The sequence below is a fragment of the Balaenoptera borealis genome, assembly GCF_965194805.1.
Source record: "Balaenoptera borealis genome assembly, chromosome: 7".
NCBI lineage: Eukaryota > Metazoa > Chordata > Mammalia > Artiodactyla > Balaenopteridae > Balaenoptera > Balaenoptera borealis.
In genome coordinates this window covers 72,985,345-73,010,381 of record NC_138864.1, presented here as the reverse complement: position 1 = coordinate 73,010,381, position 25,037 = coordinate 72,985,345, and the positions used below count along the sequence as shown (strand labels likewise).

The 25,037-nt window shown below is 36.8% G+C and overlaps 1 protein-coding gene across 8 annotated transcripts in view; it reads right to left on the bottom strand.

The window, feature by feature from the left end:
- Positions 1-918: 918 nt before the first annotated feature.
- The window catches only part of HEPACAM2 (HEPACAM family member 2), a gene marked incomplete at its 3' end in the record, with an annotated part of 53,309 nt that continues 29,190 nt past the window's right edge, over positions 919-25,037 (bottom strand). For 4 of the 8 annotated variants that reach the window (XM_082398499.1, XM_082398500.1, XM_082398493.1 and 1 more), the window contains exons 4-10: positions 19,085-19,381; positions 9,324-9,449; positions 9,210-9,234; positions 9,080-9,117; positions 7,641-7,714; positions 4,528-4,637; positions 919-1,677 (exon numbers count right to left, since the gene is read on the bottom strand). In XM_082398499.1, coding sequence (XP_082254625.1) covers positions 1,662-1,677; positions 4,528-4,637; positions 7,641-7,714; positions 9,080-9,117; positions 9,210-9,234; positions 9,324-9,449; positions 19,085-19,381 — 686 coding nt within the window. Of the gene's footprint in view, positions 1,678-4,523; positions 4,638-7,584; positions 7,715-9,079; positions 9,118-9,209; positions 9,235-9,323; positions 9,450-19,084; positions 19,382-25,037 lie in introns of those variants that run through there. The other 4 variants (XM_082398496.1, XM_082398497.1, XM_082398495.1 and 1 more) reach the window with 3 other exon arrangements.

Here is a 25,037-nt window from a genome sequence, read left to right as displayed (position 1 = left end):
CTTCATAGTGGCTGCACCAATTTACATTCCCACCAATAGTGTAGGAGGGTTTCCTTTTCGCCACACCCTCTCCAGCATTTATTTTTTGTAGACTTTTTGATGATGGCCATTCTGACCACTGTGAGGTAATACTTCACTGTAGTTTTGATTTGCAAGAAATACTATTCTTTTGATTTCTTTCTCCTGTATAAAATAATAGGCCATGAGACGTAGCTTAAAGTCAGAAAATATAGTCATATTTCTTCTTTTTTAATAGTTGCAAGGTGAATCATTGTATGGACCTAATGTCACTAACGTCATTTTTAAATCCCCCATTGTTGCATATTTAGGTTGTTTCTACCTTTATTTAGCCAGAATAAAATTCTAGAGTGGCCTTGGCAGGTCAGAGTGTCTGTAGCCAATGTCAGTAAACATAAATTGACATAATCTTTCACCTTCAAGATCTACAAGACTCAGATGACTGCTCCATTCCCACTCCCTGGGCCTCACTGTACCCTGAAGAGTTACCCGTGCCACTCTGTATACCTGCTTCTCTCTAGGTCTCAGATCACCTTTCCCTCACAGAGTTTCTGCAACCTAACCCTTGGTAGTTTTATCTGGTACCTTTTGTCTAGCAGTCTTGACTAATGATCATTGTTATCTGAATCAGTTATTTAATTTGGGGGTTATAAAATGGTGTTTCTTAATTCTACTGTTTGGTTTCTAACTGATTTTTTAAACTACAGCAATATACAAGTAGAATCCACAACTCAATAAAGTAAAAAATTCAAGCCTGAAAGTAAATAGTCATGTGAGTGCAAGAGTCTTATTTTAGTAGCTCTCTATGATGCACATTGGGAAATAAGGATAAAAAATCTAATTCTATAATGTTATTTTATGTAAAATTTTTACTCTAAAAGACAAAGAATCAAGGCCATATAAAAGCAAAAGCAGAATAATTTATTTGAATCCATCTTTCTTTGAACAAAAATAAAAATAAGACTCTAAGTCATTTCCTTCAGCATTTTACAAGTCTTTTCAAAAACACCATTGGTGATTGACAACCTAAAGGCAGTCTTGCTTTTGTGACAATCATCTTTATTATTCTGTGGTACAAATAGCAAGAAGGAAGTTTGGGAATGGCATAAAAAAATATAGCAATCTTAGCAGTAATGAGAATTTAATAAAACAAAGCCTGCTGAAATTTTTACAAATATAAGGTTTCCACATTTGTAGGTTAGATAGGATAGTGTCAATGCTGATGAAATGGAACATATAGATTAGAACTAATGAGCTTTGTAGGAAACTTGATACAAAAAAAGTAATTGGAAAGTCCCGTCCTTTTCTTCCTTCCGTCAGGGCAATAAAGACTGTCCACTGAGAACTCTTTCCCCACCATGCTCCTCTGTAGCACAATGCATTGTGTGTATGCTGGAAAAACTGCAGTCTGATTTTTATAAATGACTCTATTCTTCATTAAAAGGAGTGATGAGTAAGAGGTATTGGGTTTGATTCCTTCACTGATTCCGGATGAATATACATTTTCACTGTTTTTCCTCAAAATGTGCTTTCATTATTTCGCTTCAATGCATTGCTTTGCCCATGAATGCTCACCTGGCGAAGAGACGTGTAAAATGTTCTATAGATTTCCAGGTCTACAGGTCGAAGAACCTTAAATTCTTTTATTGTTTTCCACAGCTGCAAATAATATTAGTGTTTTGAACTAGTTTAAGAAAATTACATTTATAAACCAATAAGTATAAAGAGTAAGCAATCACTAAATTCTGTAGATAATTTCCTTTTGAAACTAAAAGGTTTACTTACTTGGATGTCCTGTGAGCAAGTCGAGTTCAAAACAAACTGTGCCAAGAGCATTTAATGAGGTCAACAGACAGTATTTAAATAAATGTAGCCATAAGTTCAATAAACAAATAACTGGGCTGAGTAGCAGAATATGAACACAGGCCAACTTACCAATTTGTTAAACACCAGTTCAGTTAGGTAATAGATGCATGTAGTAATGAAAACAACACTGCTAGAATAGTCTAAGAGCCAAAGGAAAAAAATTTTGGCTGTGTTTCTATCTCAGAACCAACTGTCAAATAGAGGTAAAAGAAAACAGGAAATTACAGTTCTTCACCCAGACCTGGCACATTTACTTTGGGAATGGGGGAGATTCACTAACCACCTATAATACTGCATTACTCATGAAATTGATCTTTGAATTTAATTGGACCTAGAGAATAAAACCATAGGAAAGAAAAAGGGTCTCTGAATGCTTAGGGAATGTTTATTCTATTGAGGAATATTTATTCTACTGAGGATCACTGATCTTTAGTTAAAATAAGCAAAGAGGAGCCCACTAAGCTATGAAATCTTTAAAAGACTGAATCTTATTTAATCTCTGTCCCTAGGACATAGTTAATGACCTGGAGATGTTTGTGGATTGATTGTAAATAAAACAAGTGCAAAACAGTTTCTAATGAAATAAAGAGAAAATATTCTACTTGTTTGTTTTTAAAATTTAGAATAGGTAACACACATCTGTATTCAAGGAAAACAACACTTGTAAAAATGTTGGCTCCTCTTTAGGATGAGCTGGAAGAGAGAAAGAGGAGGAAAAATTTTAAAGAGATATTAGAGAGAAGGGAGACAGTCTTACAGAGAAAGAGAAGAAAAGAGAAGGCAGATTCAGAGAGGGAAGACATCTCAGGATGGAGGTAAAGTCCAGACAAAGACACACAAAGGGCAACTTCCTCAGAAGATGGGGCAGAAGGAGGTGAGAAGAGAGAGGCTATGGAGATGGGGAGGGGAAGGCACTGGGGCTGGGAGTATCAGGGGGTTCTTGCATGCACTGCCCCTGGAAGGAGCATGTCCTCAGTAGCAGTTAAATAGTCCTTTATGTGCTGGAAAAAGAGCTTTTCTGCTTTATTTTCAACCTTCAAAGTTTATTTCTGAAATCAAATTTTATACTCCCAAGAAATTCTAAATACATTGCTCATGTCTGAAAGCAGTCTAATTTCAGAGGATGATTTTTTTTTAAATTTAAGGAATCATTTTTTTCACATGCAAAACCCACCGAATCACTTTATTTGGTGTTCTGAAATTACAGCTGCCATATTCCACAGTTTAAAATCATCATTTATTTCATTGTTAGGAGTCTTAAAAGATAAACCTCAAGTTTTCATTTGGTTTGTTTGCAGGCTAACTGGAAAAATAGATACATAGAATAAAGGACATATAGAAAAACAAATGAATTTAAATAGGGTAACATTTTTGATTGGATACAATCTTAAAATTAGGAAGCAGACATACTCTCAAAATTCTTTATATTCCTTATTTTTAACAAAGAAAACTATCCCTTCATTTTCTATTCTCCAAAGTAAAGAGGGTTAGATATCATTTTAGAGGTTTTTCTTTTAACTGTCATGGAATAACATTCCACTATTGTGTTCTATTAGATTAATAACATAATGCTATAAAGCAATTTTCTTCTCTTGTCAAACCAGAGGCTCCCAGTTCCATCAGAGTCTGCTCCTAATTTACCTGACTCCCTTTTCTCCAGGCTCCCTGAGACAAGAAGGAATGCACTGATGGGGTCCTCTGAGGTGCTCTCGCCACTTATTTAGCCTTTAAATGACTGCATAGTACCCCCAGGACTGGGTCTCCTCCCGGAAGACCGTTTCCCATGCATTCATCCACAGCTAGCTGTTCTTTTTGGTATTTACCCAGAGGTGTGCATGAATTACTTCACTAGAACTGTTTCTTTTGCCAAAGGGGAAGTTCCTGTGTGTGGTTATTGATGTTCTTTTCAAAGTCAATAAATGACAAATAAAGAAATGATGGAAGATGATTTGTGGCAGTTACGCCTGCAGGCAGCTACAGCCCCCACAAAAGGGAAGTTCATTTCATTATTTCAAAAGGCTGTAGGCTTAGTTTTCCTCAAATGGGAAGGGAAGGCGACTGCTTGGTGTCAGCCCCGAGGTTAACTGGATAAGCAGTTTCCTGGCTTTGGCCTCAGCTTACTAGAAGTTTTACTTCTCTGGGCGTGAGGCCAATCCTCGCGTGGTTTTATTCACTTGGGAGTAGACTGCTTTGAATCCGTGAGAGGTGGGCATTTGATGGTGACACTGTTGGGCACATTTTGCAGGTTCATTTTTTTCCTGGTCCTATTTGTAGTGATAGATCACTGGCTTTAAAACCACCACAGTCACTGGAAAATCATCAAGATAACCAAGATGGCTTGAGAACTGGTCTAAAGATCCCTTTCTTACCAAGATGTGGATTCCCTGGGGGAAATGCTGGATTCTAGAGCTCTGCATCTGGTCCTCTGGCCCAAGAACATGGCCCCAGAAGATACTTGTGTGTTAGCCTGTTTTATTTATTAAAACTATTTTCAGGTGGGAAAGTGTGTTCAAATGTACAGGAACTATAATTTCCTGTTTTCATATTTTTTTCTTCTGAGCCTTTCAATAAACTCTGGGGACAGCTGGGGATGAATGCTGACTCCTTTCAACGTAGAATCATCAAATGCAAGTTCATACTTACTCTGGATGGTCTTGCTGTTGGGCAGGGATGTGCTGAATAACTTCGTAAATTGTACTGTGCAAATCTTGCCCTGGTACACCATCAGAGGCTGGAACAGATCTCGTTGGCATCTAGAAAATGTGGCACGTTAAAAAAAATTGGCAGACTAGTAAATAGTATTCCCACTACGTTGCATAGTTGAAAACAACTGGAAGAGGTGAAGATTAGAAAATCAGAACTATTTAACTTCCCTTCAATATCCATTTCCTCCTTGCTACAGTTCCCTGCACTTACCCTATGGTAGTTTGTGCAGTGGCATAGCTATGAGGTCAGAAGAGGAATAGCTGGACAAACTATCACTTTTTTTCTCCATTTAAGAAAAAAGCTGGCAGTACTGTAAATACAGTAGAAAAAAATAGCAGAAGAGAAGATATCAGGATAGCTTAGAATCAAAGAGCATATATTACTATCCTTTATATTACATCTCAGTCTTACCTTTTTGACACTAATCGCCAATCATGTGTGCAAGGGTGGTTTAGAAAAAAAGAATAACTTACAGCCAGAAGCCTTCATCACATTGCAAGTTAGTAAAGACAGTACCAAGAAATACAGAACACACAAAAGAAGATGTTTTGGTTTGAATGCAGTAATGGGCTCTAAAAAGTAAGGCTTGGATGAATGTGGAAAGTATAGCAGTGTATGTCTGTCTGGTTAAAATCAACATGTATTTTATTGAAACTGTTATTCATGTTTCATTAACTCCTATTCCTTATATTTGATACTGTTATTCTTGTAAACACTGTTTTCCAATTACTTAGCTAAAGTCTGGTTCCCCTCCTCATCCCAAACTTGTTCTATTTTCATCGTACTTCTGGCCACTTTCAGTCCTTTATATTTATACAGATCCACCTAGAGGACTCTGCCCTTGATGAATCATCTGAAGAGTTCTTTATCTCATTTGACCTGCTAGGTTACTTTGGAATATCTTAGCTTTAGATTTTTCTGGAAACTGCCTGTTTCTATTCTACTTGTTAAAGCTCTCATGGCAGTCCTAGGCTATTTATCCTAGGACTGAATAGGTGATTCATCCTATCATTTTTGTGTCAAGGGGATTTTGGTTTAGAGTTTTTACTTAAGATCAACTCTTGATTTTCTTTGGTATAGAGGTGTTCAGGGGCTATGATAAAAGCAATCTATAGATAATGACTAACTTACTCAACTAACCTGATATTAGACCTGTTAGCAAGTAATAAATTTGTTCATTTCATGCCATTGCTTTCTGTCCAATTCCCCAAAAGAAGTGCTAAATGGGCAATGAAATGTACAGTAAGTAGAGAGAGGAGGAGTACTCATCTGTACATGTATCAAGACAAGCTAAAAGATGATTCTGATTTTTAAAAACTCAAAAAGTTAGTAATCAATTTATTTCCCTTCTTAACTTCAATCTTGAGATCTTGGTAATGTTATTATTATTCCTTTTCTTCTCAAAACTGTTGCATTTAGCTGTTAATCTTCACACATAACTGCCATTCTGGCTGCTTCTCACACAGATCCTTCTACTCATGTCTGGGTCCTTCTGCTCCTTGGGTTGTTGGTGTTGGTTTCTCACTTCTTCCCAAAGCACCTGGAACCACCAGTGAAGGATCTCAGCTGATTCCTCAGGAGTTTTCAGCATTGAAGATGGGCATAGTTCCAAGTCGAGTTATTTTACTTACGACAGATATAAGCGGGGCTTCTGATATGTCATCAAACACTCATTTCTCTGCCTCAGCTCTTTAGAACTGTAGCATTTTGAGCAAATAGGGGTCCTCTCAATAAAATCTTGAAACTGAGTACTGATTAACTGCAAGGCTAAATTGAAAGTTTCCTACATAGATCTCACTCCTTTCCAATGCATTCCTAGGAATAAAAACTGGCTTCAAAATTCACTTTTAAGTCTTATTAGCTCTTCAGTTTCCTGCTTTCCCATTTAAAAGCCACACCTGAGAGGGGTGCTTTCTGCCATGGTGAGGAGTTGTCTGAAATAACTGATCCACCAAATATTTATTTTTGTCTTTTTGGTTGTAGAAGTGAAGGGTGAGCCAATCCTGCCTGAGACTGAATAGGACATTGCAAAGCTTTTGCAATGCAGTTTTTCTCTTCATCTGTGATGATGTGGGCACTGGTGCTGCGACTCACCCATAGGAGGATGAAATCCAATCAATCCCCCTCCATTACTCACGTGGCATTTGAGAACTAAAGCCTGTGGCCAGGTAACTTACTGCGTGAACCTTAGAATCTTACATAGAATTCTCTGAACAAGTGAGGTAACCAATCCCTAACAACAAATATTGATAGTTTTCTTTTAAAAAGGAAATGAAAATGCCCAGAGGCAAGTAGTCCGTTTCTGGCCCCTTCCTTAAGTGAACTATCATAGGGGAATAAGGAAACAGAGGAAAGATCGGTTGTACATTAAATCTGTAAAAATGTTAATGAGCTGATTAGCTCAGAGAAACATTCTGCTTGCCTGTTAAACAAAACTGATTGCTTAAAAAACCTTGTCTCTGTGGACTGAAAAAAATGGCTTCAACTGTATAAAAGTTCCCGCTCTCACATCTCATGCACCTTTAGGAAAAAATAAAGATATGTACCTGCATACTTTGGGTTTATATGGTACCTTTCTTCTGAAGAGCATAAGGTACCTTCAAGGGTATAATCAATTGTCTTTGCAATGTCCTCATGAGATATGAGGAGGAAATAAAGGGGAAACTGAGCAACAGAGAGAGTCAGTGAAGTGACAGGCTGCAGTCATCAAAATGATGCAGAATTATTTAAACCAGGGTCTCTTGGTCCCCTATTTATTCACTTCTCTTGACCTTCAACCTAGTTAATTCTCTCTTCACTGAGCCTACCAGGTAAAGAATGTTTATGAATTCGTGTAACTTCCTTATTTGTGTTAGCTTTATTGATAGAGGCTGAGAAAGATGCTTTAGCTCCCCAGATCCGGCAAGGTCATTCATTACAGAGTGAGTAAACACTGCTGAGGGTAATGCAGCCATTTGACCACACTGCCCACATGCTTAAATGAATGCTGCTTACACCTCTGGTGAAGCAGAATGCTACTTCTGGGCTAATCAGCCACTAGGAAAACCAACCCTGGGAACACCAGAAGCATCTGGAAAAGCAACAAATTCATATATTCCAAAGTCATCCAGAGCATCTTCGTGGCCTGAAATGTAAAACAAACACTACTTACAAACCAAATGCCTCAAATTGCTATTGCTATTTCTTAAAAAACATTTATAAAACTTATCTTCATGGTTTGCTTCAAGTGGTATGTGTATAAAACCAATTTAACATTTCTTAATCCCCTATAGTCATGCTGCCACTAAATAGTACTGGAAATCACTCCTGTTGAAGCTCAGAATTGAACCTGAATTGGGACAATTATTCTTAAAGTCTGATGTGGAAACAGTGTATTATATATTAATACACTGTTAATATATATTATATATAATATATATATATATACATTATATAAACACATGTGGGCAGCCTTGTCCTTTGTAACTCTCAGTTACCAGAGACTTATAAACACCAAGGCTTCAATCTGTCAATCACAGCAGCTCTTAATCCACCCATAATATCTACTGTACTCTGCTAGATCTAACAGAGTCCACCAGGACTAATAAGAATAAATAAGCAACTATTGCTGCCCATACATACAAAACAGAAAACAAGTGCAATGTCACCTAAACTATCATCAGTAAAATGACAGGAATGGGGTGGTTGGGAGGAACCAGATGGTCTCTGGGGCCTGTCTGAACTCCGACAGTTTATCATTTGTGAGAAAGAAGTAGACAAGAGGAAGAAGACCCATGTTTACTGAGCATCCAGGCATTGTATTAGGCACTCCACCTACATTACTGGATTTAATTCTCAGAGCAACCCTGAGGGGAAGTTATGATCTCTACTGTATAGATGAGTTGAGGTCAGGAAAAATAATTAATTTTCCCAAAGTGACATTGGGGGAAAGTGGCACAGATGGGATAGAAATCCAGCTCCTCTGACTCCAAGGCCTGAGCAAAAGCCCCACTGTTAACTTATAACAACTCAGTAGGGAGTCAGAAGTGAGGGGCACCGCTGGGGACAGAGAAGCAGCAAACCTGTGGGACCTCCCTTTCCTCTTCTCCCTGGGAAGGAGCTGCCAGCACTGTATCTGCTTTAGGAACTGACACAGTGAGAGAACCCTTGGGCATTTTCAAAATAATAAGAGGATCAATGGAACGGGATTCAGCAGAACTCAGTGATGGCGGGCAAGTGACAGTCTCTCTGAGCCTTAGTTCTCTTGCCTGTGAAATGGAGTTGAAAGTGCCTTTCAGGCTTATCTTACAGACCTGTGTGACTTACATAAAACTAATACAAGGGATAGAACTTTGTGAAGTGAGGGCAGTCATCCTGGGAAGGGAGTGTTAGTATTTTCTCATGTGAATTCTGTTATGTCAATAGCACATTTTATATATATAATTAATATCAACAATATATATTAATATACATTAATATTGATAACAGCCCCTCTCAGCCCAGCCATTACCTGAAAACATTTGAGCTTTCCTGTATTCAGTTTCTGGCCTGAAAAGACAAATTGGTGTTTCTGTCAGTCTTAATCATTGAGGAAAAAGCATTCAAGAGAAAAATTATTTTCATAGAAACATATGCATTACCTGCCTTCTAGCTTTTGCTTTATAACTAAAACCAAAAAAGAAAAAACACAGTAAGATACACTTTAGTACACATATAAAACCATTCCAAAAATTTTTTTTCTAATTTTAACCTACCTTTGTAGGGTTGATATTTTTTCCATAGGAGGAGAAGACACATGGATATAATCAAAAAGAGTGATATTCCAGTTATACTTGCTAAAGGGGACAATGATTTCCCTTTTTGTGCAAGTTTCTCTATTCCTAAATAAAAAGACAAATATATTTTTATTAAAGATCAATAATAAATTGATCCTAAATAAATAAATCCTAAACGGTACAGTACTGCAAATGTGTATATATATATATATATAGAGAGAGAGAGAGAGAGAGAGAGAAGTCTGAGTGAGACTGAACAGAAGGCAGGCACTTATTTTAGAATACATACTAAACTCTCTAAGGATATTTGTGATTGGAAATGTGGTGAGCTGCCCAGGATAATACCAGTATGTTGTACTAGATGTAGCAAATAGCTCATGTCATACTTTTCAGTAGTGTTCACCAGCATTTAGCTTGGATCTGTTGGATCTCATTGTATAAAACATCCCCAGATGCTAGGTTGTTCTCTCTCTCTCTTTCCATCTCACTCTTTTAACATTGTTCAGGTATGTGGATTTTCTAGGGCAGTGGTATGTGGTTAAAGGTGCGAGAGGGGAGGTGTTCATTTCAAATAATTACTAATTTTTGACCAATAAAGAAATTTTAATCCCTAAAATAGAATGCGTGTGTGATTCTCAATAAGACATTTAAAGTCCCGCCTTTGACTACAATTCACTGTGTTTTGCAAGTCATTCCTTTTGTTAATATTCCTATATAAAATATAGCGCTAAAAGCTAACACTTGCTGAGTGCTTATAATACATCAGACTCTGTTCTAAGAGCACATGATACGTATTAACCCATGGAATGTTCACAACAATGTTATTAGGGAGGTAATGTTATTATTATTATCCCCACTTAGAGATGGGAATGTGGGGCTTGCCTGAGGTCACTCAGGTAGTAAGTGGCAGCATCCAGATGTGCCCCCAGACTCTTGACACTTTGTGCTGCCTCACTTTGATGCTGTTTTGACAAAACTTACTAAGTATGGCAATGTTAACACCAGTTCCAGACTATAACATGCTTAGTCAGAGAGTTAATCTATAAAGTGGAAAGTTGTGTGGCCTCCAACAAAAGCAAGTAACAGATGTCTTCCATGTTATCATGTGAATCAGACAATGATGTGGAAATGAATGGTGGCAGTTGCCTGTCTCTGTCCAGTTTAATGTGGGAGTGAAAGTTATGGGATGTCACTTCCCTTCTGCCATGGTGGAGAACAGCTTGGAGCATCTGGGTGTGGTGAAGAACATGGTGCGGACTCAACTCTGCAATAAATATCCAGCTGGCACCCTGTTGTCTTCCACCACAAAGCCTCTACTGAGGTCTCCAGCAGCCAAGATAAGGATGAAACCTTAATCTTTCCCTTCTTTCATTGTGGACCTATATGTACTCTCTCAGCTTTTCTACCTACAACGTTTTCACTTTTTAATCTTCCCAGAATCTTTTCATAATGTAGTGTAGATCATATATGTTAAACTCCAGTTTAAAAGTCATGGAAATCATGATATCTCCTCTAATTTTCCCACGTAATGCTGTTCTTGTATTCCCTTTAAGTCCTTAAGAGTTTAAGCAGGTTGCTTTTCATCACCAAAAATCTTTACCATCTCAGATGGTATATTTATAAATTTCTGATATGCGTTCAGAGAATTGTGTTCTTAAAATGTTCTTTTTATGGGATTACAATAGCTGTGTAATATTTATTGCTTTTAAACAGATTTTAAGTTAAACTCCTTTTAGCTTTGGGTGGAAGAAATAAATGCAAGGTAGTATAAAATGGACTAGAATGGCAATTTATTGGTTCTGATCTAGACCAGAACATCACAAAACTTATTTAGAAATATTATTTTTCCTCCTTTTCTCTTGGTTAATAATTTGTAGGAAAAGTTATATTCTCCCACCGTTAGAATGCTGAGCTTTTAGTTTGTAGCTACTTTAGCATTTGGGTGATCTCTGTGTGAGGTCTTAGCCTTTCTTCAGATACTGTGCTCCTACTTCACAGGTTTGTTCTCTCTAAAGAGCTGGGCAGCTTTGAATGAGCCACTTGACTCTAAGGGTCTGGATTTTCCCAGTAGTAAAATGAGGAGGCTAGAATGATTGGTTTTTAAGTTCTTTTGTTGCTCAGATATTATATGATTTGAGGCAGCCAAAGAGTTTTACATGAAGTTTATGTAAATAGGACACTATACCCAATGGTATGCTAGTAACTGAGTATCAAAAAGAATTATATGCACATATATACATACAAAAGTTATAAATTTTACTGATATGAAGGATGTGTAGCCTAATTTAGAATTAATAATAAAATATGCAGTACTCTTTATTGTTAATTCCATATATCTAATTGCTTCTCATGGAATGCTTTTGTTGATTTTTGCTGAACTCTTGTATTTTCAACCTGTGGGTGAGATTCAATCATGCTCTGAAACAATTAGACTTCAAATAAATGCTTGGTTACTATCCAATTCAGCAAAGAGATAGCTTACATCATAGATGAACAAGTGCAGCTTCAACATGAATGTTGGCTGATATTTACTAAGATGAAAGTGAAACAACAATGACATTCGTTGGAATTTCATTTAACAGTGATGTGAATGACTTCTTTGCTAAATTGGAAAATAGATTTTGAATACTGGGAGAACTCAATTTTTTTTCACCATATGTAATGTAATGGCTACAGAAACAATGCACTTTTAACTTTAATCTGTATTATCATCTCCATCACTCTCTTAAGTGTAACAATCAACAATTTATCCATCACTTTCATATGTGTGGACAATCTTATTAACTGAACAACATCCCCTGAGTTTTGAAAAGTATTTTCATTATTATTAAGTTCAAAATATTTTATAATATTCATTGCGATTCCTTATTTTTCCTAGAGATTATTTAGAAGCATATTGTTTAATTTCCTTATGCCTGGGAGTTTTCTTTCTTGATTTTTTTAGTTGAATTCCACTCTATTTAGAATGCATACTCTGCTTGATATAAATCTTTTGAAATTTGTTGAGATTTTAAAAAAAATGACCATATATATAGGCGCATGCTTCTAAAGTATAAATTCAGAAGGACCCATACTCTGCTGTGGTTGTCAATAAGATAAAGGCAAACAGAATGGTCTCTTGAGACATCAGCAGTGATACAAAAGCAAAGTAATAAAGAAGAAAAAATTGTTAAGAAATGCTAAATAATAAAATGGCATGATTTAAGACACAGCCTATAATTTGGGCACCACTTTTATCAAGAGAATTCTCTTATTTCTTTATTTTAGATCCAATACTAAAATCAAAACTACACAATTTTCAGATATGCACAATTAAATGTATGTGCATTATATGTATATAAAACCAAATGTACATTTGTTTCCCATTTATTTGGTACAGATATGTCACATCAGTAATAATGAAAATAATAAAGAAATTTAAAGTGTCATTTATAGGTACAGATAAAGAAATAGTTTCAGAGAAATGAAAATATTGGCCACAGTCAGTAAGTCCTAGAACTGGGACTGGAACATAGTTTTTTCCCTGACTGCAAATTTAATTGTTTGCTGTTGATTCATGGTCAAAGAATGGTTTTTCCACAGGCTTTTTTTTCTTTTTTTAAATAAATTTATTTATTTTTATTTATTTTTGGCTGCATTGGGTCTTCGTTGCTGTGCGCAGGCTTTCTCTAGTTGCGGTGAGTGGGGGCTACTCTTCATTGCGGTGCACGGGCTTCTCATTGCGGTGGCTTCTCTTGTTGTGGAGCACGGGCTCCAGGTGCGAGGGCTTCAGTAGTTGTAGCATGTGGGCTCAGTAGTTGTGGCTCGTGGGATCTAGAGCGCAGGCTCAGTAGTTGTAGTTCACGGGCTCTAGAGTGCAGGCTCAGTAGTTGCGGTGCATGGGCTTGGTTGCTCCGCAGCACGTGGGATCTTCCCGGACCAGGGATAGAACCTGTGTCCCCTGCATTGGCAGGCGGATTCCTAACCACTGTGTCACCAGGGAAGCCCAAGAATGGTTTTCATAATTGGCAGGTAGCCCCCAATATATTCAGTTTTTCCTCCAACCTTTTCTAACACCAGATTTGATGTGCTCTGACTCTCATTTCTTGATAGCCAGACTGCCTTCACTAAAATTCAATATCCCTTAGTCTCTAAAAAATTCAATGCTAATTATTCTAGTCCAGTTTCAACAATGAATTTTACAGTGAAAAATATTTTAGTGTAGTGTCAGCTGTTTTTTTCCCCCTTAAACTTGAAAATATGCTAATAAGTATTATTTCAGAGTATTTCTCATTCTAATGCTGAAGTTACACTATGGCATACATCAGCTCTTTGCCAGGCACTTCCATGATTCTGATGCCTTGTAATAGGTTTAACATACAATGACTGGATGTCTCACACTATATAAGATACATCTCCTCCCCTCTCCATTTTTACCTTTTTGTCCCTTTTATTTTGTTTCCTAAAATGACTGAATTTGTACATTCTGTCCTACAGAGGATCCAACTCATTCCCTTTACCATTATTTCCTTATTTCTTCAGACTCCTTCCTTATTGCCCTCTTTCCTCTCTCTCCCTTGGCCTCTGTTAGCCCTCCATCAGAGAACCACCCTGAGGTGACCAGCACCTGTCAGCTTAAAACCTTGGCTATGGCAAAGGCCAAGTGTCCTTTCCCTGGAGAATGAAGAATAGAGATAGTCCTTTTCTCAGAACAAATGATCTTCCCTGTTGGGCCCCCTTCTCTTCTAGAGCATCCTGGCTCTCTATGCTCAACACTGCTTCTCTCTACCAGAACACACAGATTTACCAGGTCCAGCATTTGAAATTCACAAAATAAAAATGCCAGATATCTCCGGGATCAAATCAAGGGGCACAGCTGCCGTGGTCTCAGTTCTAGGCAAGTGTGTTTTAGAGAGATGGATTTCCAGAACCCAACTTGAAAATAAGTCAACAGGGAAATTCTAACCCTATTGCCGCAAAGAATGTATAGGGATCCCAAGTGCAGTTCTGGATACTTGCAGGAGCCCCATTCTTCCTCCTTTCAGAGAGTTTTGTACTCTTTAGCACATAGTATGCCACTCTCCCCATTATTTAAACATGACTGACTCATTTACCAAAGCCCTAGTGCAAATGCTATTTGCCCCCTCCTTTGACAAACAAATAAAATGAAATAACATATTAAGTGCAAATATAGGCAAGAGGTGTGGTATACATTGCAACCCTGCTGCTTGAGAGACTGCACCTAAAACAGGATAGCCGTATGCTAGAGTTAGCGTGTCTATTTCAGGATCAGAATGGAGTCCTGAGATCTCTCCCATCCAATCTGTTAGCTGATTACAGCCGCTGATTCATGTCCCTATGGAAATGAAGGTGCCCTACTGGGGGGCCATGCTATTTCCACACTCTACTACGGCCCCACCTGACAGACACCGTGGTTCTATGCTAGATGCTCATGGGATGTCACCTAACGTTTCAGGGTCTGGATGTCAGGGCTGTAGCTAATCTCAGTTGTTATATCCCATGGTCCAAAGTGAAATACACCTCCTGGAGATCTTAACCAGAGAAATTTCTAGGTAGTTAGAAGAAATCAGTAAATTTATCTTTCTGCCTAGGAGTAGTGTCATTTTCCCATTCTCTTCTTTATGAAAAGATGTGCAATAGAAATAGATATGAAAAAATTGTAGATTTTGCAGATTGCAGATTTTGCATGTACAAAAATATTTCTACTATAGCTAAATCTCAAACTATGGCCATGTGGCTCTTGAGAACTCTAATAATGTATACAGTGGAATGTTTTCATTAAATGTGAACATTTGCATTCTGATCATAAACATTTTCATTTTATACATATTGCAGGTCACAATAGTGATTTAGGCTCAGTTAAATTTTAAAGTAGGGACACTTGCATTCAAGGAAGTCTTTAATTAAAGTAATAAACTCATTCTTTTTCCAAAATATGAATGCTAATTTATTACTTTAATTGCTATTCTTTCCTTGAAACTTATATGCTAGCTGTTACTTTTAGTTACAGATATTTCATAATTTCTCACTAGTATGAAAGTATACACATGTCTGGACAAACCAGAGTATCTTTGTATATAGCATGAAGTTAGTTAAGATGATAAGAAAATACACACTATCTTGTACATATATGTGACATATCTTGTATATATGTGACATATCTTTTAGATATTGATATTCTCAGTCAAGAACATCCAGGGAGACAGTATATACAGTGGTTAAAAAAAGGGTTTTGAATTTAGATACTATTTTATTACCAAGTAGCTGTGTGAATTTGCCTATTTCCCCTGTTTTCTTTAGGATATCTCTACTAAGATACAGAAAGGTCAACTGATATCTCAAATTAGATGTGAATCATAGCCCACAGAGGTGGAAGGCACCATCTGGTCTAGTCTTACACAGGCAGGGAAACAGAGAGCTAATTGTCACATTCTCCAGTCTTCCTCTCCCCAGCTGAAAGTCCCTAATAAAACTTTTGATTATTTCCAGACTTTGTTATTTTCTTTCCATATTTGTGACCCTGGAGTCATCTTTGACTCCTTTTTCCTTTGCCTCCCACTTCTTATTGCTGAGACTTTTTGATTGGCCACATTCTTTGCCTCATTAAAAACAAATGTTCATCTATTTCTTATAACTGGACTCTGGTTATGCCAAACACAACTTGGTTTTGAAAATATCTCAGAGGCAGGTATCTTATCCCTCTGAATTATTTCAAATTTTCCACAGATATTAATATAGGTAGCTCATCAAAGTGGATGGTTAGTAAGTGCTCAGTTGATAGTTACAAGAGATGTCCATTTTTTTCACTGTAGCTTGGTGTACCCTTAATCTGCATTGCAGAGATTAATTCATTTGGAAAGCTTTAAAAAAAAATCAAATACTTAAAACACATCAATACTACTCATTTTCTTTGTCATTTGCTGCTGTTTAAGATCTGTGGACATTTGGGGATTGGAAAACAGCTTTAAAAGCCACAAAGAGGTTATGAATGTTGACAACATTGAATCCTTCTGAAAAATAAGCACCTGCTCTTCTTATTTACAATAATAACAAATGTCTGGTCTTTGTACCGGTCAAACAGGTTTTTTAGATTTTACAAAAGGTAACTATCTGATATTAAGATTGTAGCTGTCTTTGGACCTTGGTAATAAGATCTTAATCAAATATTGGGGGCTTCTGATACTATGACAACATCTTGGCTAAATATTAATGGAGAAAGTTTAGGTAGTAAGAAAGGCTTCACCGCAGTATGCACCTACATATTATAGCCATGTTTTCACTTGCAGTGAGCATGAGGAACAAGTCTATGATAACATCCAGATTGTCACAAAATTATTTTATATATTTAATTATGGTGTGTTTCAAAATTATGTTTCAGTTAACCACTGAGGTAAAAAGCTCATTAAATCATATTAAAAATTTAGTAAAATAGAAAGCAAAGAATGCTAGCTGTTTACATACATGCCTGCCATCCATATTAAGTTGTGAGCATCTTGTTAGCAGGAATTATTTTTTTAAAATGGCACTTTCAATGCTTACCCTAGTATTTGGCCCATAATAGGTGTTAAATAATGAATGAATGAGTGCCTGATTTATATAACCCTGAACACATACATGCTTTTGGGACCTATAAGGGAAATATGTTATTAACTACTGCCCAAGTGAAGCATAATTCAGGTAAAAATTCTAGAGCTGCATCATCCAGTATGGTAGCCACTAGATATATGTGGCTATTTACATTTAAATTAAAGTTAATAGAGATAAAATGAAATAAAAGCTTCAGTTCCTCAGTGGCATAACCATATTTTAAGTGCTCAAAAGTCAAATGAGGCTAGGGACTACCATACTAGATAGAGCAGACATCAAACATTTCCTTCATTGCAGAAAATTCCACTGGATACCACTCTTCTAGAGAGTGTGGTATTTTCTTCATATGAGAAAAAACAAAATCTCACCATGCCAGTATGTAAATTCTAATGTACTCAAATGATTTTGCAAATATGAATACCCTCAACTTCAAGGAGTCTTGGGAAGGCCCCACCTACCATATATTTATCAATCTGTAGATTTTTAATAGTCTTATCATTCTCAACGGCTAGTTAAGAGTTTTAAATTAAATTCAAAAGGCTATGGAGAAAAAAAAAAAACCACCTCAAACAAGTGGGTGTCACACTTGTGCTTGCTAAATAATCAGATCCAAGATCCTAGCTGCCAGGTCCTGATCTGATAGGTCTGAGGTATCTTAATGAAAATACATTATTAGACCTCCCCAGGTGATTTTGATGCACATGGTCCAAAGGCCAAGTACTGCAAAATTTGGCCTAAGAATTCCAAGGATTATATTCTTGCTTTATATATTAAAAAAACACGTACTGACTCTCTCTATGTAACGGGCCCTATTCTAGGCAGCAGGGCTGTAAAGACAGAGAAAGAGAAGACACCAATGCAGAAGGTATTAATGAGTGGTGCCTTTTGCAAACTTGTTCCTCTACCAATCATAGGAACCCTGACCACCACTTCCTGTCCAAGCCTGTCCCCAGGTTGTCCCCAGGTGGAATCTGGCTTGTCTTCATCTGTATGCAAAGAAGAGTCTAAGAATGACTTGACAGTAGCAGTAGAAGTAGTAGCAGTAGAGGACAGAGCAAAAGAAGAAGAAGGCGGAAGCAGAGGAGAAAGCAGAAGGGGAGGAGGAAGAGGAGGAGGAGGGGAGAAAAAGGGAGAAGAAGGAAGAAGGAGAGAAGAGAATGGGCTTGAGAGATAGAAAGAAAGGTAACTTGATGACTGGATGTTAGGCAGGGCAATAAGCAAGAGAAAAGAGTCTGGGATGGCGTTTAGTTTTCTGGCTAAGGTTGGTAGATACTAGGACCATTCATTTAAACAGGGAATACAGAAAGAATGGCAATTTGGGGGAAAAGAAGATGTTTCATTTTTGATATATTGAACCAGTATGCTGCCTCTGGCACTTGAAAGTAGAGACATTTAGAAGGTAACTGGGAATACAGTTTTAGATCTTTAAAGATAAAGATTTGGGATGTACCAGTGTCACATGAAACCACGGGAGTGAATGAAATCATACAGGAGAATGAAATCATACTGTAGAGAGAAAAGAGAAGGCTCAGAAAGTTGGGACTTGGGTGGACATAAATATTTTAGGCAGTGATTCTTAACTATTTGGATTGATGACCTTTCTGAAAATCAGATGACTTCTAGAAAATGCCAGATTTCACAGACTTACAAAATTTTGTAGTTTCCAAGGTGTTGAGACCCCTATTGTGAACGCCCACAGATTTCAGATTTTAGGTTTTAAATGGTGAAAGAAGGGAAGCCTGTGAAGGACAGTGAGAAGGGAGCCAGATAGGAAAACCAGATTTCATGGAGATGTATTCATCTGACCTAATGCAACAGTAGATATAAACCTTTTAAATGAATAACCTCTTCTCTTATATTCCTGTTTGTAAAATCAGGAAAGCAAGAATATACATTTAGAAGTAATTTATTGAATTCCCTTTTTCTTTATAGCCCCTCAGAGCTAGCAATTGAATTCTCTCTCCATTATTCTTTGGGTTTTCTTTCTTTGACCCTTAGAAACCATGGCTTAGTTAACTCAGGAAAGAGTTTCTCAGAGTATATGAACAATCCCACAATGATATTCTCTTCCACACAGGTATAAAATAGGAGTAGAGGAAGGCTATCGTGCATTTGTGTTTCATTGGGATCCCTACCTTTTACATCACACTCACCTACAGAAGTGATGATGATGGTGAAATGAGTTTCATCTCGCCTTCCAGTTACATTGTTGTAAGCACAGCACACATAGTCAGTTGTCTTCTGGGCTATTTTCTCGGATGCAACTTCCAAGCGAGGCCCATGCTTAATGACATATGTGACATTGTCTGTCCTCCGGATCCAGGAGTAGGTGTTGGGAGGGTAAGAATCAGCAGAGCAATCAAACAAGATGGCTTCTCCAATATCCACAGTGAACACTTCTCCTACTTTTAGCCCTTTATCAGAATTAACTTGAAGTCCATAAGGTCCATCTACATTAATTGAAAAAAGAAATAAAGGGGTGACATAAATAATCACAACATAGTTTTTGAGTTCGGGAGAGCTTAGCAGCATTTTATTTTCCATGAAAGTCCTCATGTTAAACATGGGCAAATAGGTATTCATTTAGACTCCCAGTAAATGATAAGGACCTAAAAGTGTTTTATTCTAGTATCCATGGAAATGGAAATAATTTGAGATGTGATTGAACTTATCTGAAATAGTGTAAGCCCTAAAACTTAGGATATAATTTTATAGACACTGTTATCATGATTGTGGTGCTAAGCTTTTGAGTCATGTATAGATAAATCTGCAATCTTGTTAGACAAATTCCATCTTTCTGAAACTGCAGTTGTACTTAAAAGCATTTTAAAAATAGATTATGGCCACTATTTTCTCTTTGACAACCTTTCTTTGAGTATTATCTACTTTTCTTCTAAGTGCTGGGACAGTTCATGCAAATATTTATGTTACACAGTTTCACATGGAACACAAATTTGTGCAAAAAGATATAGGAGTATTCTATATTTTCACGACATTTTAAGAGTTTAAAGAGTTAAAAAAATTCCTCCCACAAGCTAAGCATAGATTCCATTTGGAAAAAATACATCTTCATTATCATCAACAAATATTCATTGATCATCAATAAACTACTTAATCATGGATATCCCCTGGTATTTTTCCTTACACTGCAATATTCCTGTAGCAGCTTGCTATTTCTATGGCACCAGATTGCCTGCAGATAAAGACACATTTCCCACTGATTTCTTCAGAGAACATATAAAAAGAGAGATTTAAAAAATATTCCCCAGCTAGATAGGTTTTTCTCATTCAGTATATATCCTGACTTATATTCTAAAAACTTTAAGGTTCAGGCATTATTGTGCTCATTTTTCAGCTGACCATAACCGATATTTGTTGGATATTCACCATCTGAAGACACTTTAAGTACTTATGCAGACAACCACATTTAATCTTTAAAGCAACCGCATAAGGTAAATGTTACTATTCCCATTATAACATGAAGGAAGAGATATTTAAAAAATTAATTTTCCCATGGTCACATAGCTGTTAAATAGCAGCTCTGGGACTATAAAATATATGTATTTAATTATTCATATTACCTCTCCAAAAAAACTGTTGAGTGGTATAACTTTTTATATCAAAATAGTTTCTAGTTTTCTAACTGTATTATTTGTTCTACAATAAATTACTGTCTAATTATATATTAATTCTTTACTCAGTTAATCAAGTAATCAATCAAAAAATACTTGTTTGAGAGATACTAAGTGTTACGTAATATATTTAATATGTGAGAGATAAAAAATGTGTAAGACACAGTTCCTACTCTCAAGGAATTTATAAACTGGATAAGGCTATGGGTGGATTGCTCAGATATAACCTAATCTCAAAGGTGCTGATTTAAAAAAAAGTAACGACTGTTCATCTCTCATTGTGTGGAATAATATAACGTAGTGATTAGACAGTAGGATAACGAGGTTAAATCCCGATTTTCTCAATGATTAGTAAAGTGTTCTTCAAAAGTCATTTAGACTTCGGGGGAGGGGTCTCACTTTCCTCACCTTTACTATAAAAAGATTGATTAGATGACTGGTTGCCAATCGTGCTACATTTGAAACACCATGATTCATGCCATGCTAAAGTTATTTTGGATACTGGCAAGCCAACCCCAAATTTGCAGATTCCCAGAATGGTTCTCCATTATGTCAGCATATTCTGACCAATCTACCATTGGGGAGACAAATTTCCCAAGATACAACAGAAACTGAAGGTGCAAAACAATAAATTATATTTAGCTAGAGGACGTACACTTTACACATATTTACTTCCTAAAGACACAGAGGCAACTGAAGGAAACCTGTAGATTTATACTAATACGTATACATGAGATGATCCTGCTTTCAGAAAGCAAACATAGAAGTACCTTCAAATTCGAAGTAATCAGGAACTGGAGATGGAGCATTAAAGTGAAGAGAAATGAATGCCCCTTTCCTGTGACTGAACTAGAACCCTGTTGTACTGTTTTCTCATTTCAGGCTGTGATACGGTCTCAGGGGAAAAACCTCTGTTTTAGAACTGTGTGTTGTAAAATAAAACACTCTTATTCTGAATTCCATTGAATAATATTGTGTAATGGGAATGAAAAGTTGTTTTCACTCACTCAACCAAAATCAATATTGAGATGCTACTGTGCGCATGATACTGTTCTAGGCATTGTGAGGAGACCTGAGGTATCTTATACATGGTGGTTCCTGTTGCTATTATCTCAGACCCAGTGCAGCAGCAGAGTTCCCTCAAGTTGTCAGCATTGATAGAACATTAGGGAAGCAAAGGCCACCGACTGGTGGGCACTGGCTATGGTTCCCATAGTAGGAAACCAATGGGAGGAATCAAGAGAGGTTTGGAGCAGCAAAAGCCCCTAGTCTGTCACAAAGGTTAAAGTCTGAGAGCAGAGAGGCAGGCTTGAAAAGGAAGAGAAGTGTGGTCATTCAGTATATTCTGTCTTCCCACTTGTTTTCAGGGTTTATAGAATGTGAGTATAAAAACAAATTGTTTGACAATTTAACACACATAAAAATGAGAAATACTGCTTTCAAAGTGTGCTGACATTACTCAAAACTTTTTGGGGAACTTCCCATTTGGAATTGCTTTAGGACCTTGCAACATAATGGAATATTCTCAAAAGTAGTAATTCTTCCATTTTGGAGAGTGGATTCCATTTGCAGAGAAAGCCCACAGTAATTTAGAGCCAAGGTTGGTGAATAAGGTTGATTATCTAATTTAATGATCACTCTAGTTTAAAACAAAACATGTCTTTAAAGAAAGGAATCTGATTGTCTTAGTTCCTCTTTCCTATACTCATGTTTATTTTGATTTTGCTACTTCCTCATTTATTGAGTTTCATGATTGGCATAATATTTTCTCTTCTGTCTGCTTAATTATATGCTATATGTGGCTCTTCGGAGTCAGCATCAAATACCTCAAACTCCCCCAACCACCACACAAGCACCTCTTCCAGTTCCTGGAAGCTAACACCTTGAAGAATTTAAGTTCTGTGCTTCTGATATGATTTCTTAAAATGTAGCATATTTTATCTGATTTTATAAGAAATACATGTTCACTGCAGAAAATCCTAAAATTCCAGAGAAGAATGAAGATGAAAACTCACTTGTTTACATCTCAGAGAACGAATATCCATATTTCAGTGTATGATCTTTAAGTCTTTTTTCTCTACCTCTCTCTCTCTCTCTCTCTCTCACACACACACACACACACACACACACACACTCACACACACACACGGATTGATCTATCATCTATTTATCATCTATCTATCTATCATCTATCTATCTATCTATCACACTCTACCTACAGCTTACAATCTATTTTCTTCTTCCTATACTATGATGTTATTTCCTTCTCATTCGCACGTCAGGCTGACCATCCTTTACTTTGAAGTGCACCCTAGTATATTATTCATGGGAATGAGCAATCCAATTGAAGACATTTGGAGTGATTCAACCAGTGTGGCCTCTGACATTGAAGATGAAAGCAGAAGGATAATTTTATTTTGACTGTGGTTCAGTTTCTTGCCCTTGGCAGAGAACTCCCAATAGAAGTGAACCCTTTGCCTCAGGAATGGCTGTTTACTGAGTGACTTGTAAAATACATATCATCTGTTCTCTTTAACAATTTATGGCTGGGCAGGAACAGTACCTAAATTTCCATCATGATGCTGCTTGCCACCCTGCTTGGGACCAGATGGTAAGTATTTACTGTGAATGACCTTTTTTCTTTAATTTTTATCACTTAGAGCACTTCCCTGCAGCAGTGCCATATGTTGCACACAAAATGCATCAGTTACTGGGTTATTATTTACAACAGAGCTGGAAGGCATACACATTTCATGAACTGCAAGTAGCTACTAGCCTGAATTACTGGCTTGACATTGTATTCCACCAAGGCCAATACCAATATGACATAATAACCTCATAAATATATGGTCACTCTTGATTTTGTTATATATTTTCTGCCAAAATAAAAAATAATTCCTGCTTTCATGAAGGAAATTGTCATAGAAACAGCGCCTTAAGAAAATAGAAGAGGTGATTCATGCTGAAATTCTAAATTATGATGTGGTCCTCTATGGGGGAATATTGGAATATAACATTTACATTACTGAGGAACTTTGCTAAAGGTCAGAAAAAACAAAAACAAAGCAAAACATAACAATGAAGGGCCAGAGCACTATAACGAAGAAGCTGTTATAATGGGAATTTAGTCTTCCTACAGCTTCGTCAAGTAACACTGAAATCTGAATGGGATATGAAGAAAGATAATCTGGTCCATTTTAGCCAAATTCAAGAAACCGCTATTGAATTCTTAATCTGTGTCAAGTATTGCCTTAGGGATACAAAGATGAATAACACGGAGCTCCTATTTTGGCCTGAGGTGCTTATGAGTGTAAGAGACTCAAGGAAACATAATGCAGTGAGTTCCAGGGGAGAGATGTGCATGGGGTGCTGCAGGAGCACAGCAAACCTCTTAGTGACACTGAAGACGTGAGACCAGGTCGGGGGCAGGTCAGCCTTTCTGGAGAAGATGATATTGTGAAGGAAGAGGAGGGTATAACCAGGTGAAGAAAGAGAAGTGGGAACAACATCAACTAAAGCACATATTCTCAGTTTGCATGGAATAATAAAGATTGAAAGCATGTTGATGCCGTATCAACAGGGTAAATGACAGTTCTTCAGATTACGTATTTTATTTAATTCCTGTAACCCCAAACCAAAACCAAAACCAAACAAAACAAAAACAAACAACAAAATGGCTAAAACTGTGATAGTAAAAAAAAATAATGAATCTGAGTTGTGTTTCTGTATGTTACATGATAGGTAAAAACTGCTTAGCACAAACAAGACCATGATGTTTGATTTCTGAATCAAATCAAACCATAAGTGAATGAGTGAATAAATGAATGAATTAGTGAATAAGATCAATAAGATGAGATGTTGACCAAGTGAAGGTTCTTGCATTTGAATGCAAAAATAATCATGAAAATAAATTATTAACACTCTATTCACAATTACCACATAGTAAGAGTAAAAAATCTTAAATCATCTAGATAATTCATCTTTACAATGTGGAAATGGAACCCACATTGTAAAATTTTCTAAGTGTTCTTCTTTCTACTACCTGTCATTAGTCTTTACTCATGACAGGTGTTTCTCTGTGAGATTTCCATAGACTATGTCTAAAAGAGTACAAAGAAGAAAGTTCAGTCTATAAATAGAAGATATGTCCTGTAAAATCTGAACTGATTCAGATGGGGATATTCTAATTCTTTCAAATAACACAGGAAAGGAAAGAGGATTTAGGAGTTTAAAGCATAATATTTAACATTTACAGGTGTGATTATGGTTTTCCCCCCATTTTAATACTTTACACACTGTGTATCACCATATTCTGTGATAATTATAAGATTAGGGCATGAACTTGCACATGTTGAAAGAAAGATCTTATTTTCACTTTGCCAGATAAAACTAAACTATATAGCAAAGCAAAAGTGTATTTCAAGATGCAAATGATACTTTCATGTACCTGTAATTGCTTATGCAATTTCCCCCA